At 41.3% G+C, this 17,088-nt stretch overlaps 2 protein-coding genes and 1 long non-coding RNA gene across 3 annotated transcripts in view; 1 reads left to right on the top strand and 2 right to left on the bottom strand.

Moving 5' to 3' along the window:
* Nucleotides 1-12,081, bottom strand: part of LOC111331806 (uncharacterized) — a 69,405-nt gene extending 57,324 nt beyond the window's left edge. The window contains exon 1 of the mRNA XM_088746606.1: nucleotides 11,870-12,081. Within this exon, the coding sequence (XP_088602732.1) occupies nucleotides 11,870-11,915 (46 nt within the window). The 5' untranslated portion in view covers nucleotides 11,916-12,081. The remainder of the gene's footprint in view (nucleotides 1-11,869) is intronic.
* On the top strand, nucleotides 2,532-8,483 carry LOC148742051 (uncharacterized). Its single transcript, XM_088734572.1, has one exon. It carries the CDS (start codon nucleotides 2,532-2,534, stop codon nucleotides 8,481-8,483), a length of 5,952 nt encoding a protein of 1,983 aa, XP_088590698.1.
* Nucleotides 8,648-10,117, bottom strand: LOC148742050 (uncharacterized). The gene is made up of 2 exons (XR_015995963.1): nucleotides 9,801-10,117; nucleotides 8,648-9,526 (listed from the first exon to the last, which is right to left on the bottom strand). It is a non-coding gene; the product is annotated as an uncharacterized LOC148742050 (long non-coding RNA).
* Nucleotides 12,082-17,088: the final 5,007 nt, after the last annotated feature.

Genomic DNA, 17,088 nt, shown 5'->3' with positions numbered 1-17,088 from the left:
CTGACCTCATCCAGGTTTCTCTAGCCTGAAACAACGAACAGTACTAACAGCCCCACCCCCTCCCCTCTACTCCCAGTAGTTAGAATGCGAGCCATTCTTTCAATATTTTCATTGTTTTGTCTCCTCTCTCGTTTCACGTGACAAGTATGTTTATTATAAGCAACTCGGTGTATGAAGTCTTGTTCTATGACTTTTTGTCAAATTAGTTAAGGTTGAGTAAATTGACGAGGGCAGACGTGAGAACAAACAAGCTAAAACTCGCACCGTTTGCGTATGGAAATGTTGAAAGACAACCGTTACGAACCGATAAAGGAAGTAAGTTTCTAAATAAAGCGTGGTGCCGGGTCGGTGGGGGTAAAAAGGTAATTTGGTTATATCAACTAAGTTGAAATTGTGAATTGGCCACCGTAAAGAGTTAAAAAGGTAATGTTTCGAGAGTTAGCCCTTCGTCAGAGCAAATGACAAAAGGCTAACGCTCGAAACGTTAGCCTTTTCACAAGTTACTAACCGTGTTTGCCGGAGGTCCATCCTGTTTGTTTTCCGTGTTTTCTTAAAATCAAAGAGGAAAAAACAAGGACCCTTTAGTAACTGAACTGACCGCCGTGACAAAGCGATTAGTAAGAAACTTGAGAAACGATGAATAGTCGGAAAATCTTCGAAAGATTGGCGAACGCTGGAAACAGAACCGAAACAAACGAGTCAATTAAAATGATTGTCAATCCTCTGTCGTTAACACATTTTATCGCACTATCTCATCACTTAGGAAAATCAACAACCATTGGCGACGAATAAGAAGAAATTTGGCTATAACAAAAGCGTTAAAATTTAGCGAGTCTCCTAGAAGAGAAGGACACGACAAAATTACCAATTACGCGCATGCAGAGTTACTAGTAAAACGAATAAACATATCTTACTTCAAGTTCTAACTTTGCCCGTCTCGAGTGCAGAAACTATTGTGGTCTTTTCGCCAATGACTGGCCGCGGACGTATCACTGACCAGGGTTGAGACACTAAAATTGAAAATGCGCTTGAACCTTATAACAATGGGGACCTTAGGAAAACCATGGCTACCTTAACGACAAGGAGTACGTGGATAGATAGAGGATGTCACAAGCAGAACAATTGCCTTGCTCGTGCGGGGAAGAGCTTTGTTCATTTAAAATACGTCCTAGGCAAGACAATGAAGCGAAAACACCAAATTTGGAGTAGTATGAGGGTGAGAACAACGACAGTACATGATTCACGTTTCCATTTGGAGCTGACACAGCCTAAGTGTTAAGCTAAATGGAGATCTGATGACTGAAACACGTTAAACTTTTCAATAAAATCTTTAGAGAAAGTTAAGTTGATATTTTAACCAACGATTGCTTGGCGTCACCTTCTTAACTGCTCAAAGTTCCCAATGGAGTCAGATCTTGAATAAGGAACCAGTTCTAATTTTTCTCTCTCAATGGCTACGAGGTCCCGTCCTCTTCTCTCCCTCCCATCTCACCTAAAATGCTAGTTGAGACATTTGGTTCGCGCCACGCCCACATAGCTATTCTGGGAAACGCACACTTGCCTATGGTGCTACTAAACTTTTCAGTGAGCTTAGTTCCGACCTAAAAGAGTTCTCTGCTTCTTTTTCTCCGTCAACATTTAAATTTCTTCTTTCCTCTCTTAAGTCTAAATTACGAAATCTATCTCTCTCACGCCTGTCCTCTGCCGAGCACTTGGAGGATCTACTGCGCTCTATTTGCCGCTACTCATTGCAGCTGTTTTCATAGTGCCCACCACAACCCCTGTTGAGTCTTTTATACATATTTACTCTCTTCATCGATTTATACATTTACAGTTTTATCACGTGCTTATAGCTTATTCTGCCTTAAATATCCTTTTCTTATATATATATATATATGCTCATTTGTCTTCTAAAAATATATATATTTTAAGGCCTTAAGTTAAAAAATGTAATAGGGTATTGTGCTTCCCCCTTTAAATAAGTTATTGTTGTTGTATTTAGAAAGGAATCGAAGGAGGTTGTAGCCACGAGAGTTATTATTATTATTATTTTTTTTTTCTTATCAGTTCTGTCGTTCGTCTTTGTTAATTGTAATTAGTGTAAATAGTTCTCGTCTCGATAGTTCAGTTCTGTATTTATTAGTTTGTATTTTTTCGTGCTGTCAAAATGTAAATTAAGTTTGTCAGCGTTGTTTCATGCAATCGCCTTTGAGTATTGTGTAGCCTTGTTTAGTCTATTGTTTTAGCCTTTTTATCTGCTATATAACATCGTAGTTGTGATTTTCATTCAGTCGTTGTTATTCCGGAGTGCCGCACAGATCTTGTAACTAGTTACGCTTTCGTTTGTATTTTCCTGTAGTTTCTCGTATTCCTTTCGTTGTATTTTTGTTTCGTTGGGTTTAAGTTCGCATTGTTAATTCTGTATTTTTTCTGTGTGTTATGTACAAGTGAATCGTCGAGATTAAAAGGTACGTATTTCAAACTGTAACGGAGTGTCAGTTACATGCATTCAAAGATCTGAAGTGGATGACATGTTGTCCGGAATTGAAGGTCGGAGAAGACGCCGAGCTCACTCAGAAGAAGCCCTCGAAAGTGTGCGAAAGAAGAATTCGAGGTCAGGGTGTTTATCCAGAGTAACGATGTTGTACCGTGCTACGGAAGTTCTGCTGAGTGATCCGAAAAATGTCGATGAAGTTAAACAGAAGTTACTGGAGATTGATGAAGCTTTTTCTCGCTTCGAACAGGTGCACTACGAATACATCTCAACTTTGGATGGAGATATGGAAGTGTGGGGAAGCGAAGCACGTTATTTCAAGGAACATTTCCGTCGAAAAATGGATTTTGTTTCGGGAATAGAGCGATGGATCCACGAGGTGGGATTAAACGCTGGAGCACGCGAGGAAAATGAGATACCAGTTGAAGACTGTGTAAGTACCGCTAATTCTTCGCAAAGTTCGCATTCATCTAGACTATCTATCAGACAGCTTAAAGCGAATCAGGCAATAGCGCAACTGAAGTTGTACCAGCTGAAGAAAAGGCAAGAATTACTACGTCAGGAAGAAGAAACGAAGCTAGAGTTAGAGCTTTTGGATGTGCAGTTTGAAATTAGGAAAACTGAACTTCAAATAAAGTTACTTCAGGATGAGGAGCTAGTCGATTTAGCCAAGTTACCGAACGTTTTTGAAAATCTGAAGCCGTCTAGGGAAGGAGTTGATGTAGGAGCTGCACATGCGCCTGATCAGGAATATTCTAATTCTCGTGTTGAACGCAACTTTGGTTCTCAAGACCTTCCGTTGCGGCTGAAATCTAATGCGCAGGAGTATAAGAGTTGGTCAGCCGGACCTACAGCCGCCTTTGCACATCCAGAGGCGATAGGTTCTGTTTTGCGTGGAGCAGTTATGGATAGTGTGGCTTTAGCTATGAGGCAAGGATTTGCGTTGCCTAAAAAGAAATTGACAGTGTTTGATGGTGATCCTCTCGAATACTGGAACTTTATCAAATCATTTGAAACCAGTATCGTGAACAATGCAGCCAGTGAAAGCGAGAAACTCATGTACCTTCTTCAGTACACTTCTGGAGCAGCAAACGATACCATCAAATGTTGCTTAGTAATGGATCCATCCCTTGGATATCAAAGAGCAAGAGAACTGCTTGAAGAACGTTTTGGTCACCCCTTCACAATTGCCTCAAAGTACGTAACCAGGTTAACAGAAGGGCCCCCTCTGAAACCAGGGGATCGCGCGGGATTGCTTGCCTTTGCAGACAAATTGAAGGACTGTGAAAATACGTTAGAATCCATTGGATATCTAGATGAAATAAACAGTGCAGACAACCTAAGAAGAATTGTTCAGAGATTACCATATCATCTCCGCACCAAGTTTGTTGAAGTTGCAGACCAAATCCAGCAAACGGGCCAAAGAACGAACATCAGTCACATCGCTGAATTTGTTAAAGTCAAAGCCAGAGTAGCAAATAACCCCGTGTTCGGTTGTGTGGTGGACATCGCGCGCGACAGATCGGAAAATGAAAGGCGAAAACCTAAGTCGAGGAGTGCTACATTAACTGGAGAACGCGTCAGCACATTTAACACTCAAGAGACCAAATCCGGTGGCAGACAGAGTCTACCCCCTTTTTGCAAGCCAGCTTCTTTCATGAAGTGTCCATCGTGCAATGGTGATCATTCGTTAGCGAGGTGCAGGTGTTTCAAGGACAAGAACTTCGAAGAGCGCCTGGAGATAATGAAGAAAGCTCAGCTCTGTTTCAATTGCTTTAAATATGGCCACATAGGAGTTGGATGTTTAGCAAAGGGTGCTTGTGAAGTCCCAGGATGTAAGAGGAGACATCACACCTTACTTCATCCACCATCTCCACCACCAGCAGTGGAAGGTAGCGACAGAGTGGCTGATAAAGGAACTCAAGCTGAAGGCGGTGCCCCGTTTCAAAGTGGACAGACTAATAGTACCTCAGCTGGAGAAGGAAAGGTGTGCCTGAGAGTAGTTCCTGTAAAGGTGCGAAGTCATGATGACGCCAACAAGACCATAGAAACCTATGCCCTTCTAGACGGTGGATCAGACATCTCCTTGTGTGACAAGAAGTTAGCCATGGATCTTGGAGTGCATGGACGCCAGAAATCGTTTTATTTGACAACTCAAGAGAAAGAGGATAGCCCAAGAGTTGGTCACGAATTAAGCCTAGTTGTTGAGCCACTTGATGGAAGTGACAGAGTTGACGTTGTTAGACTGTGGACAGTTGATAAATTGAATGCTTCAGGCCGCAGTATTCCATCAGAACAAGATCTAAAGCAGTGGCCTCACCTTAGAGACATCAAGCTGCCAAGTACTAGTGAGAAGGAAGTTCGATTGATTATAGGCACCAACGTCCCTGATGCCTTTTGGGTGTTGGAGGAGAGACGTGGTAACAAGGGAGAGCCATACGCCATACGCACGCCACTTGGCTGGACACTCATGGGCCCTATGCATAAGAACGTTGGCGGAGAATGCCATCTTAACGTTAATTTTGTTGGATCAGCGGAGCCCGTGGGAGAAAAGAATGATTGTCTTATGCACCAGCTAGAAAGGTTCTGGGAAGTGGAGAATTATGGAGTTGTTCCCCAATCCAAGCTGGGCATGTCAGTGGAAGACAAGAGAGCCCTTGAAGTTATGGAACAATCTGTGAAACTTGAGCATGGTCATTACCAAATTGCGCTTCCTTGGAGAAACTATCCACCAGTCTTGCCTTATAATCGCTGCATGGCAGAAAAGAGGCTACTGGCGCTAAAAGGCAGGTTCATGCAAGATGGTGAGCTTCTGAAAAATTACAAGACCACCATGGAACAGTATCTTACCAAAGGTCACGCTTCACGAGTGCCACTTAATGAAATTCATGTAAAGAACAAGCCGATTTGGTATCTACCCCACCACCCAGTGCTGAACAAACCTGGAAAGACTCGAGTGGTTTTTGATTGCGCTGCAAAACATAAAGGAACGTCTCTAAACGATCAGCTCCTTACTGGACCAGATTTGACAAATTCTATCGTTGGTGTGCTAATGAGATTTCGGGAAGAACAAGTCGCGTTGTCTGCTGATATTGAATGTATGTTCCATCAGGTCAGAGTAGTGCCAGGTGACCGAGATGCATTCAGATTCCTCTGGTGGCCAGATGGAGATCTGACCCAAGAACCAGTTGATCATCGTATGGAGGTCCATTTGTTTGGCGCGACCTCGTCTCCAAGTTGTTCTAGCTTCGCGCTAAGAAAGACAGCAGAAGACAACAAAGGTGAATTCTCAGAAGAGATAGTTAAGACTGTCAGAAGGAATTTCTATGTTGATGACTGCCTAAAATCGGTAAAGTCAGCTGAAAATGCTATCGAAGTTGTGTATCAGCTCCGAGAAATGCTCTCCAAAGGCGGATTTCGACTCACAAAGTGGTCGTGCAACAGTTTGGAAGTTCTGAGTACAGTCCCTCAATCTGAGAGAGATCAACCGGTACTAGACCTTGACCTAGACAAAGACAAGCTACCGATGCAACGCACGTTGGGGCTCCACTGGGACATGGAGAGCGACAAGTTCCTATTTAAGGTTGCTCTTAAAGACAGACCGAACACCCGTCGCGGTATACTTTCCCTGTCAAGTTCCGTTTATGATCCACTTGGTTTCTTTGCGCCAATCATCCTCCCGGCTAAGAAATTGTTACAAGAGCTCTGTAAGCAGAAACTTGGATGGGATGATCCAATCGGCACTAATGATGGTGAAAGGTGGGAGAAGTGGAAGGCTCAGTTGGTCGGTCTCTCTCGGATAACAGTAGACAGATGCGTTAAGCCAACCTGCTTTGGAGACTTGAAGATGGCTGAGTTACACAACTTTGCCGACGCGTCGCAAATCGCATATGGAGCAGTCTCCTATCTCAGATTGGAGGATGTCGAGGAAAGAATCCATTGTGCGTTTCTCATGGGGAAGTCTCGCCTTGCTCACTTGAGACCTATGACTGTGCCAAGGTTGGAACTGTCAGCTGCAGTCTTAGCCATTCAGTTAGATCAGGCCGTTAGAGAAGAGCTGGATATTCCGATTAGCCAATCGACATTTTGGTCGGACTCCACCTGCGTGTTGCAGTACATCAGAAATCAGTCAAAGCGTTTCCATACGTTTGTTGCAAATCGGCTGTCAGTTATACATGAAAATTCAGCACCTCATCAGTGGAGATATGTTAGCTCCGAAGACAACCCAGCAGACGAAGTATCCAGAGGTCCTACGGTGGAAGAAATGAGTACAAGCAGTAAATGGCTGAGTGGTCCCGAGTTTCTGAAGAAAAAAGAAGAGTTCTGGCCGTGTGATCCTACAATTCACCGATCAGGACCTTCAGATGATGATCCAGAAATCAAGCGTGAAACTCATTCTCACAGCCAGTCGTTGACTCGTCATCGAAGCGAAGTTCTCTCCAGGTTGATAGAGTATTACTCATCTTGGGACAGATTACGAAGAGCTGTGGCCTGGCTATTGAGGTTCAGAACGTGGCTCATCGAAAGACACAGTAGCAGATCCATTAACTCCACACCTGAAAACAGTTTGAAGGAGGGATCCCAGTTCCTGTCCGTGGAAGAATTACAGAACGCAGAACGGGAAGTTATCAAGCATGTACAAAAACTTTCATTTCCGGAAGTCATTCAAGCCATACAGACAATCAGTTCATCGAAACCTTCACGTGGAGTTACCTCCGAGTTAAAGAATCTTAAGATACCAGCTCACATGCGCAAACTTCATCCATTGTTGGACGACACTGGAATTCTAAGAGTTGGAGGAAGACTGGAAAATGCCTTAATCAACTATGACGCAAAACATCCAATTATTCTGCCGTATCGTCATCAGGTAACGGATATGATCATTTCTCAGCACCACAAAAAGGTTGGCCACCTCGGTCAAGAATACGTACTGTCCAGCTTACGACAATTCTATTGGATAATCAAGGGGCGTTCAGCTGTGCGTCGAGTGATTAGTGGCTGTTTCCAGTGTAAGAAACTTGGTGCAGTTCGTGGAGAGCAGTTGATGGCCGACCTACCAAGGGAAAGACTAATGTCAGGAGACCCACCATTCACATACGTAGGCGTGGATTACTTTGGTCCCTTTTATGTACGCCAAGGTCGCTCGAACGTGAAACGTTTCGGGTGTTTGTTTACTTGCCTGATCGTCAGAGCCGTTCATATAGAGGTCGTGAACTCGCTTGACACTGATTCATTCGTTAATGCGTTACGAAGATTCATTAACTTACGAAGATGTCGAGTTACCGTATACAGTGACAATGGGACGAACTTCCAAGCAGGGGAAAGAGAGTTACGCGAGTCATTGAATGATTTAAATCAAGAATCAATCCACAGTTTTCTTCGTCAGAAGAATATTAGATGGAAATTCAATCCCCCTACAGCCTCACACATGGGTGGGGCCTGGGAGCGTACGATCAGATCTGTGCGCAAGATCCTGAGAGCACTGCTAGGACAACAACTCGTCTCTGAAGAAATGCTCCGAACCTTGATGAGTGAAGTTGAAGGGATCTTAAATGGCAGACCTTTGACTCCAGTCAGTAGTGACCCGAAGGACCTGGAGCCTCTTACGCCAAACCATCTGCTCTTGTTAAGAGCCAACCCAAATTTGCCTCCTGGAGTCTTCAACAAAGAAGAAATGTACAGCAAGCGACGCTGGCGTCAAGTCCAGTACATAGCCAATTTGTTTTGGAAGCGCTGGTTGAAGGAGTATTTGCCAACCCTCCAAGAGAGAGCAAAATGGACCAAACTCCGCCGTTGCTTAGCGAACGGAGACCTGGTACTAATTGCAGATGACAACATTCATCGAGGAAGATGGCCGTTAGGCCGAGTAACCAAAGTTTTAACGGGAAAAGACGGGAAAGTCCGCTCAGCCAAGGTGCAAACAGCTACCACAATTCTTACAAGACCAGTGACTAAACTGTGTTTCTTAGAGGGAGAAAACAAAGCTTAAAAAGAGAAACTGAACCTGTTGTTAAAAAGAATGCAATGGAATTGAAAATCCATACTGTAAAAGGATAAACTTACTCTCGCGTCGTACAATAGTTACGTTAAGTAATGAACTGTAGACTTTAGGGGTTCATTAGGGGGGCTATGTAGCCACGAGAGTTATTATTATTATTTTTTTTTTTTTTCTTATCAGTTCTGTCGTTCGTCTTTGTTAATTGTAATTAGTGTAAATAGTTCTCGTCTCGATAGTTCAGTTCTGTATTTATTAGTTTGTATTTTTTCGTGCTGTCAAAATGTAAATTAAGTTTGTCAGCGTTGTTTCATGCAATCGCCTTTGAGTATTGTGTAGCCTTGTTTAGTCTATTGTTTTAGCCTTTTTATCTGCTATATAACATCGTAGTTGTGATTTTCATTCAGTCGTTGTTATTCCGGAGTGCCGCACAGATCTTGTAACTAGTTACGCTTTCGTTTGTATTTTCCTGTAGTTTCTCGTATTCCTTTCGTTGTATTTTTGTTTCGTTGGGTTTAAGTTCGCATTGTTAATTCTGTATTTTTTCTGTGTGTTATGTACAAGTGAATCGTCGAGATTAAAAGGTACGTATTTCAAACTGTAACGGAGTGTCAGTTACAGAGGTGTCTGCCTGAGGGAGAATGAACTATGAGCCTTTTCATTAATATTTGGCATACACACTTCTCTCGATGGCTTTTACAGTTGCAACTGTATTGCAACTGTATTGCAACTGTATTGCAACAAATTGGTTGGAACCTACGGTAAGGTTCTTTTTAAGGTTTCGTGGTTCATCCCAACAGAGACGCCACCAAATGAAGGTTACAGGAACCAAAACTGCAAGGAACATGATACTATTATACGGACAATGCATTGAGTTGAAGATCCTACAGCGCTCTCAGATGGAGATCCCACAATGCTTGTGGTTGGATGTCTATCAAAGCTCTCAGATGGAGATTTAGCAGTCTCCGGGTAGGAGGCACCGGGACTGAAATTGACTGTTCGTGGAATGGACGGTGTCGTTGGCATAAGACTAGTGCCTGCAAGAAGATAAATTTAAGTGATGAAACCGAGCATGTTTGATGATGACGTTGCCTTGTACATAAATTCTACCATACCTCTATTAGTCGTTCCGTTAGCCTTCCCCACCCCTCCACCCTTAAAGGAACGTTAAGATAACTAGAAGATAAACCACCCAGTCTTCGTGGCTTGTCCTAGTAGAGAAGGATCTTTATAAGAGTCACATAACGCTAAAAGGGTTATAGTGCTTGTCAATAATAAACATCTTAACATTGAAAAAAGTGTATCGATTACCTTGAGAATTGTTCACGATGACCTTTATGGTGTAATGACGCGTTTCTGACGTGCTTAAGTGGACGGTTGCCCTCATTTTAAGCACTTTATCACTATCTTCAATTCCGATCAGCAGTAATGAGCCGCTTCGGACTGTCGTTCTGTTCCAGAGACGGCTGCTGTCACTAGCCGTCTTTTTGCAAGCTGCATTGTTGCAATAGGAAAACTTGATATTTTCAATGTCGAAAAGGTCAACGTCGACAACTTTTTCCCAAGGTATAATACTTTGTAAGAACTCAGTCAGGTTGACTCCACCACTGTTTTGTGAGTCCTAATGCCTTAAAAAGTGGGATATAGGAAGATAACAGATAAATACGAACTTATTTTCAAGGAAAGCGTTATGATAAAACAGCTTCTTTGAACCAGTTTACTTTGTAAATGTGGTACGAAAGAAACGGCGACAATACAAATGAACAATAAAATCTTTTGGAAAATAAACTGCGGTGTTTTACAAGGATCTCTAGCCCTGAGGAAAGCCATAACTCCTGCACACATGTAAAATTACGACATTTTAAACGTAGGTTTGATATCGCCAATCAGTTGCTGACACATGCGCTACTAAGTCACCGATATAGTCCACTTTTTGTTTCAGTAATGGTGTATGTTGTTTATATAATGAACAAAATAATACATGGTTCGTTTAAGATGTGGAATTTCTCTTCGAGTGTTTAACTCGATATCTCACAGGTGAGCGCACCGCGCTAGCGCCCGTGTATTGTTCTCTATATAGCCTCGATGAAAGTTATTTCCGTTAATTATTTTCGGTCTATCTTCCTTTTATGATAGGCTGTTTATCTGAACTTACATACCAAGATCTGATTGTAAATTCTCCCCTCCAGTTGATACACATTTCCTTGTAGATTAGTCACAAGAATTTGGCGTTGGATCAGGATAAAAACTATCTGATAAGTATGAGAATTCTCATTACCTGTTTGCAGAAAGTTGCATGGATATTATAGGGAGAAGTTACACGTTAATCACTTCTGGGAGTTAAGGGTTCAAAATGACAAAAAGAGCGGAATTTATATAAGAAGCTTGATGCAGGAAGCAGCTGTTAGGGGACCAGTCATTACTCATCGCCTGGGGAGAAAGGGGGTGTAGGATTCTGAGAAAGATCACCTGGTCTCCAGGGGGGACGGAGGGGGGGTTAGTTGTCATCTTTAGAATATGACTGCCAATGATGGGGTTCATAAGAATTTTGCAGAACCTAATGGGGAATCAAGGAAACTTATCGTTTCACAACCAAAATTCTCGGGACGTTGAATAATGTGGGGGCTTTGAAGCGCAAAAATTGTCGAGTGGAAGCAGCAACTGAAGAAATTGAGGGAAAACTCATAATTTCCGTGATTAGAGTGAATATTTTGTTGTCTCAAACTTTTAAAATGTGATAGTTGTAGTCAAAATAGACCTCAGTGCTTCAGTGATGTGACCACAAGTAGACCATGTGATATGATTTTAAAGAAAGAAGGCTCACTCTACCTGAAAATAAATAAACTCATAGCATGAAATTACTGAACTTTTAACAACGAAGTCTGTAATTTCTGCAGCTATGCCTTGCAGTTCGTTGAACACGCTGCAAATCAACAGGGGAATAGATTGCTTATGAGTCCGAACATAACTGAACAATTCAATGCTGTCCCTAGTTCTCTGTTGTCATGATGAAGCATTACTGCAGGTAAAAGTCCTAAGTGACCAAAGTGATAATTGTAGTTTATAGGGACGATTCCATAGTTGCACGAGCAAAAGCTGCTGAAAAAATCCACGATATCAGCAGAAAACCAGCCAGACCAGAAGCATATAACATATAAACTGTAATGACTCGTTTCATGACCCTCAAGCATAAGAATGAATTTAAACAACTCTGTCATCAATCGCTTACGCTAGCGGAGACCTCTCTGTCTTAACTTGATGAGATGAAAGTCTTTTGAGAGGAAAAACTCCTCAGTTTGATCCCTATCGGTAAGGCTCAACAGATTCACTAGACCTTGAACAGATTCACAGAAAATAAACAAGCTGCAGAGCTTACTTACCAAAGAATACATCAGCCATGCCATATGCCGTGAAGTAACGGTACATTTCTTCTCGTATCTCGTATAGTTCGCATTAGAAGACTTGCGTTCAACAATGATCGCAAATACGCACCGTACGAGTTAAACTTGCCTCTAAGCTTTGAAATCAAGTCGAAAGTGAAAGTTTTCCGATGGCGTCTTCGTCAATGGCATAATGTACTTAGAAATGCTAAAAAAAAAAAGAGCGTATTAAGTCTCATACCAAACATACGGGTCATGTGTTTCGTGACGCATATTTTGGCGTACAAATGACCTCTAATTAAACCGCAGACGCAGGCTTGACTTACACTACCCACGGTTAAAAGAAAAACAAATCATGAAAGAACAGACTATTCCCTATAATCTGTTAAAACATGGATTTTAACGAAATTTACGTCGTGTGCTTCAGATCAGTTCCAATTTACGTACGAGGGTCAGTGATGCAAACTAAACGTCGACAGCAAAATCAACTGAATTTTTTTCTTAGGAACTACGCAAATGGTTTGATAAGCTTACCGTCTCCAAAGACGTGAACATTTTCCAGTCCTCGTTCTCGTCCTAAAACTACTCCAAACTCTGTGATTATGCTTTGTTGTTTTGGAGAAGACCTCTCTTAATAAATGAACTAGCTTGTGCCTCGCGCGATCCTTTACATGCAGGGCAGTTGTTCTGCTAATTAAATCTTTTATTCCATCTCTTCCCCTTTGCCGTTGACGAGGTGATTTGCCTAAGGTCCCTATTTTTATTAACATAAAAACCAAACAGTTTCCTCCCTACAAATGGGCGCAGTTTGAGTTTGAACTAAGACAGGCGGTTAGTTCCTCTAGTCACGACACGCGCGTAATTGGAGCGTTTAGCGGCCGTTTGCTACCGGGACAACTGGTAAATTTAAAAGCATCTCTTATTGCCAAATGTCTCCTTTATTTATAGCCAATTGTTGCTGACTTTCCTAAAAAATGAAGTGGAGTGTTGAAACTTGCTAAGTACGGAACAACGACAGGGAGAATACGCTGACATTGAAATAATTAACGTTTTTTTTAATCGGAGAAATCGCCTAGATCAACATAGGTAATGATGAGTCAATGAAATTGTACGCATATCAGCAAAAGTTTGATCGCATTTCACATCAAAGTCAAAGTGTAAAGTTAGTAACTAGTTATGACAATACCCCCATTCACACCACCAAAACATGTTTAATAACCACACGTTTAAGAGCTGTTTTGTTAAACAAGATTTATACTCCTTATTTAATAACAACCTGTGTAAGCTTTGGTTTGGATGGGGCTTCATATTAGTTTTTTAGTCCGTAGCTATATGCGATATGATACATGACGCTAAACATAATTTTATATCAACATATCATTAAAGAACTTCTCTGCCTTCTTCTTCTTCTTCTTCTTCTTCTTCTTCTTCTTTTTTCTTCGTCTTCTTCTTTTAATCCATGTTTTGTCATCTTACAAAGCGTCCATCCCGCTTATGGCTCTATCTCGATATCATCCAGGTTATATTACATCTTACGAAGGCGCGCTATATAAGGAAGTCTTCCCTGGGAAGACCTAGGCTCATTTGTCACTCACCGTTGACGTGTACGGGTCAAATTTAAATGCTGGTAGACGAACAAAAGGAGCTGATGAGATATCTATTGCTTACTTCCACCAGCATGGTGGCAAAGAGGTAACGTGCGAACCACCTACTTCGATCTCAAATTTTCCGCCACAAATAAAGACAGTTTCCATTGGAGAAAGAAAATACAAATCTAAAAAATTCTTGTATTGTGATGAAGACATAAAACAATTTTGAAGAATGCGCCCGCTGTTCACTGCTTTGGAGTAGCTGTAGCTCAAGCTGACTGGACCCTAAGAGTTCTACATCACAAGACGGTTAATTGACAAATGGTCCAGTGGGACCTAGGGCTCCTTTTATAGCGCGCCTTCATGTTTAAGTAAACCATTACCTCTCGCAAAGATAAACTTGACCGTATAATTTTCTTCTTGTCTCCCCTCCCATCCAGCTCCATCCTAGAGGGGTTGAGAGACAAGTGAGGTCTCAGTAACTTGATGAGTTTCAAAATTGGCGCTGTTTGAACTCGGCGAGCTGTTGGAAGACGCCGCTACTCTTGAAGGACAAAAGCGTCGTTTCAAGTCTAACATGATTATACCAAACGCAATGCCAACGAAAAAGGACACAGGAATCACAACCCCAAGTATTGTTTTAAGTTGGGTGACCTGTCCTTGTGCAGCTGAGGCAGTAGTTGCTGTGTGGAGTCCTGTAGCCCTGGACTGATGGAGAATTAGATTTGAACTGTTTCTTCGCATAGTAGGTGGTGTATCACTCTTTTCGCCTGCAAACAAACATTATTACGCGTTTATTAACACCAAGAAATTTAAACTATTTAGCCCCTTAATGCATTACCCTTAAATTAAATTTAAAGGTCTTGAGAAAACAGGAAATGATGTCGAATTTTAGATGCTCCTGATAGTCAAACAAGTTTTGTCTGTAAAGAGAACAAATGCGGACAATATGACTGCTGGTATTGTGGTGTACAGGGTTGGAGCAACACCACGCAAAATAACCATTTAGAGAAGTTTCCTAAGGAATCAAGACGTCTTCCAAAAAGTAGATTTTTGTGTGTTCCGTCTTGGCGATTGGGCCACTCGTAAAAATAATAGTGTAGGTCTTACACATTCATCACATAGAATCGGGTCAAAATGTCATCATTCAAAAAGTTAAGTCATCTTATTTATTCCTTTTAAGTCGAGTACCGATGAAGAAAATATACCATCTCTCAAAACAAGTCTGTCAAGCGCCACACAAACATCAGGCCTGATGAAAGGTTCCGTACATTCGAAGAGCAAAGTTCAATTTGCAACTCTAAACCATGCGTAGTTTTCTGCAATCGAGATACACTAAACCGATGGAGTGTATGTTGCCAACCTTCGTTCTCCTTGAGAGGTTTTCTTTTCGCGAATGATTTTCTCTCACACATTTTAAAGATGTAGTCTTCTATAAAGTTTTTATAAGTTAAATAAATAAAAAACAAGATATTTAGTCGCGTTTTTGCACGTGTCCAAACTTAACCTTTGGCTACCAGCACTGAATCATGCAATGTCACCTGATTATAGACCACATGCAATACAGCCTCGTAATTCGGAGACAAAGGGAAAGATATTCCTTCACAATTCAGGAGAACTGAGCACATAGGCGAGGGCACAGAAAAAAACATACAAACTATAGCACAGTTAATACTCTTGAATCAGCAGAGAACACTCGAGTGAGATTTGGAAATCGAGCCTAACAGTGGCCTCGGTGGATAAATCAATGACAGATTTCTCTTCCGACCATCCTCTCAGTGCTCAGAAAGAACTCTCTCTCTCACACCTCATGTAGTTGTCCTTCGAATTCATCCGCCAAAGAATTCATCCGAAGGATAAACAACAGTGAACAGAAGCTATATTCTCCTGGTTTAGGGCACTAACCATTCACCCTAAATCTCCTCAGAACCGTCCTGCCGAAAGCGAGGGATTCAACCTAATGGTAGAACCTGGTGTAGAAACTGCATCCTCGGACTGTATAAGAACACTCACAGCTTATTTAAGTCTCCCTGTAACCATTAAAATCGAAAAACAGATGAAAACACCTTACGCTCAACACTCACAACACTCTCAATACACCTTCGTCGTCCTTCGAACCATTTGGCATTATATTGAAACCCACAAGAAAATGAAAATGAAAAATCTTCACTCTCGTATTGTTAAAGATTTGCGAAGGACAACTCAACAATACTTCATTTACTTATCACTTCTGTTCCTAAATTTGTTATACACATTATAATTCTCTCAGGGGAATTTTCCTCGGACCGTATGCTAATTACTTTTGACATCATTATTCCACTGAAGCACATTAAGCCATTGAAACGTTATGTTTACAACTATAAGGATGCTGATTTTGACGGATTACAAGAAATCTTAAATTATATTCCTTGGGATATAGTTTACGATGGAAATGACATGGATTTTCCAACTGTCAAGTGGATGGATCTTTTCTCTTGCAGCTGTTAACGATTGTGTCCCTAAGATTGAGATAAAATCAGTTAATAGTGCTTCATGGATTGATGCTGAAGTTCTCAAATCTGTTAGAAAGAAAGAGAGACTTAAAACTGAAGCGGGCCAAAATTCATCCACTGAGTATCACTGAGCAATATTTTAAATGCATCGTGCGGAACTCAAATCACTTATCAAATGGAAGCGTAAACAATATTTCAAAGGTCTGTCATCAACTCTAACAGAAAACCCAAAGCGATTCTGGGCTTATTATCAAGCGAAATACAACAATAAAAGAATTCCAACATCTTAGTTTGCAATACAACAGAGTGAAAGTCTCTGATACTCAAGAAAAGGCAGAACTATTCAATAACTACTTTAACTCAGTTTTCAAGAGAGATGATTGTGTTCCCCTTTATGAGGACTATTTTTCAATGACTTTGATAATGACGACCAGTCTTTAAGTAACATTACCATCTCACCAACTATGGTAAGGGAATTACTGGATCAGCTGAACACTGCTAAATCTTGTGGACCGGATGAAATAACATCGCGTCTGTTGAAGGAATGCTTAAAATCTTTGTCTATTTCTCTCTGCACCCTGTTCAGTAAACATCTGGACAGTGGTTGTTTCCCAAAAGTATGGAAAGCTGCAAATTTGGTTCCAGTCTTGAAGTCTGACGATAGAGAGATGGTTGAGAACTACAGAGGAAGATCATTGCTCTGTATCATATCAAAAGTCCTTGAAAAATGTGTGTTCTCGTATGTTTTTCCCTTCTTCCAACCATAAATTTACCATTTGCAAGACGGCTTTGTTAGTCGACGCTTTTGTATTACTAGTCTCCTCCGATCTACTCATGCTTTTGCCAAAGCACTCGACGAAAGAAAGCAAGTTGACACTGTTTTTTTTTTTTTATTCTTGTAAGGCATTTGATTCTGTTTCATTTAACTATTAATTTTATTAAACGAGCTGCTTGATATGGGTATAAGAGGTAAACTGCTATCCTGGTTTAGGATCATATTTAACATGTACACACCAAAGAACAGTCATTGGTGGTTGCGAATCGTCGTTGTTACTAGTATCAGCAGGAGTGCCTTAGGGGTCCATTTTAGGTCCACTTTTGTTTATAATTTATATGAATACGGCTCTTAAAGCTATGC

Source organism: Stylophora pistillata, chromosome 1, assembly GCF_964205215.1.
Source record: "Stylophora pistillata chromosome 1, jaStyPist1.2, whole genome shotgun sequence".
Classification (NCBI taxonomy): Eukaryota; Metazoa; Cnidaria; class Anthozoa; order Scleractinia; family Pocilloporidae; genus Stylophora; species Stylophora pistillata.
Note: the sequence above shows the minus strand (reverse complement) of the source record. Positions and strands in the feature narration are given on the sequence as shown.

Coding starts and splice junctions, on each gene's coding strand:
- LOC148742051 (XM_088734572.1), top strand. CDS start 2,532: ATGTTGTCCGGAATTGAAGGTCGGAGAAGACGCCGAGCTCACTCAGAA.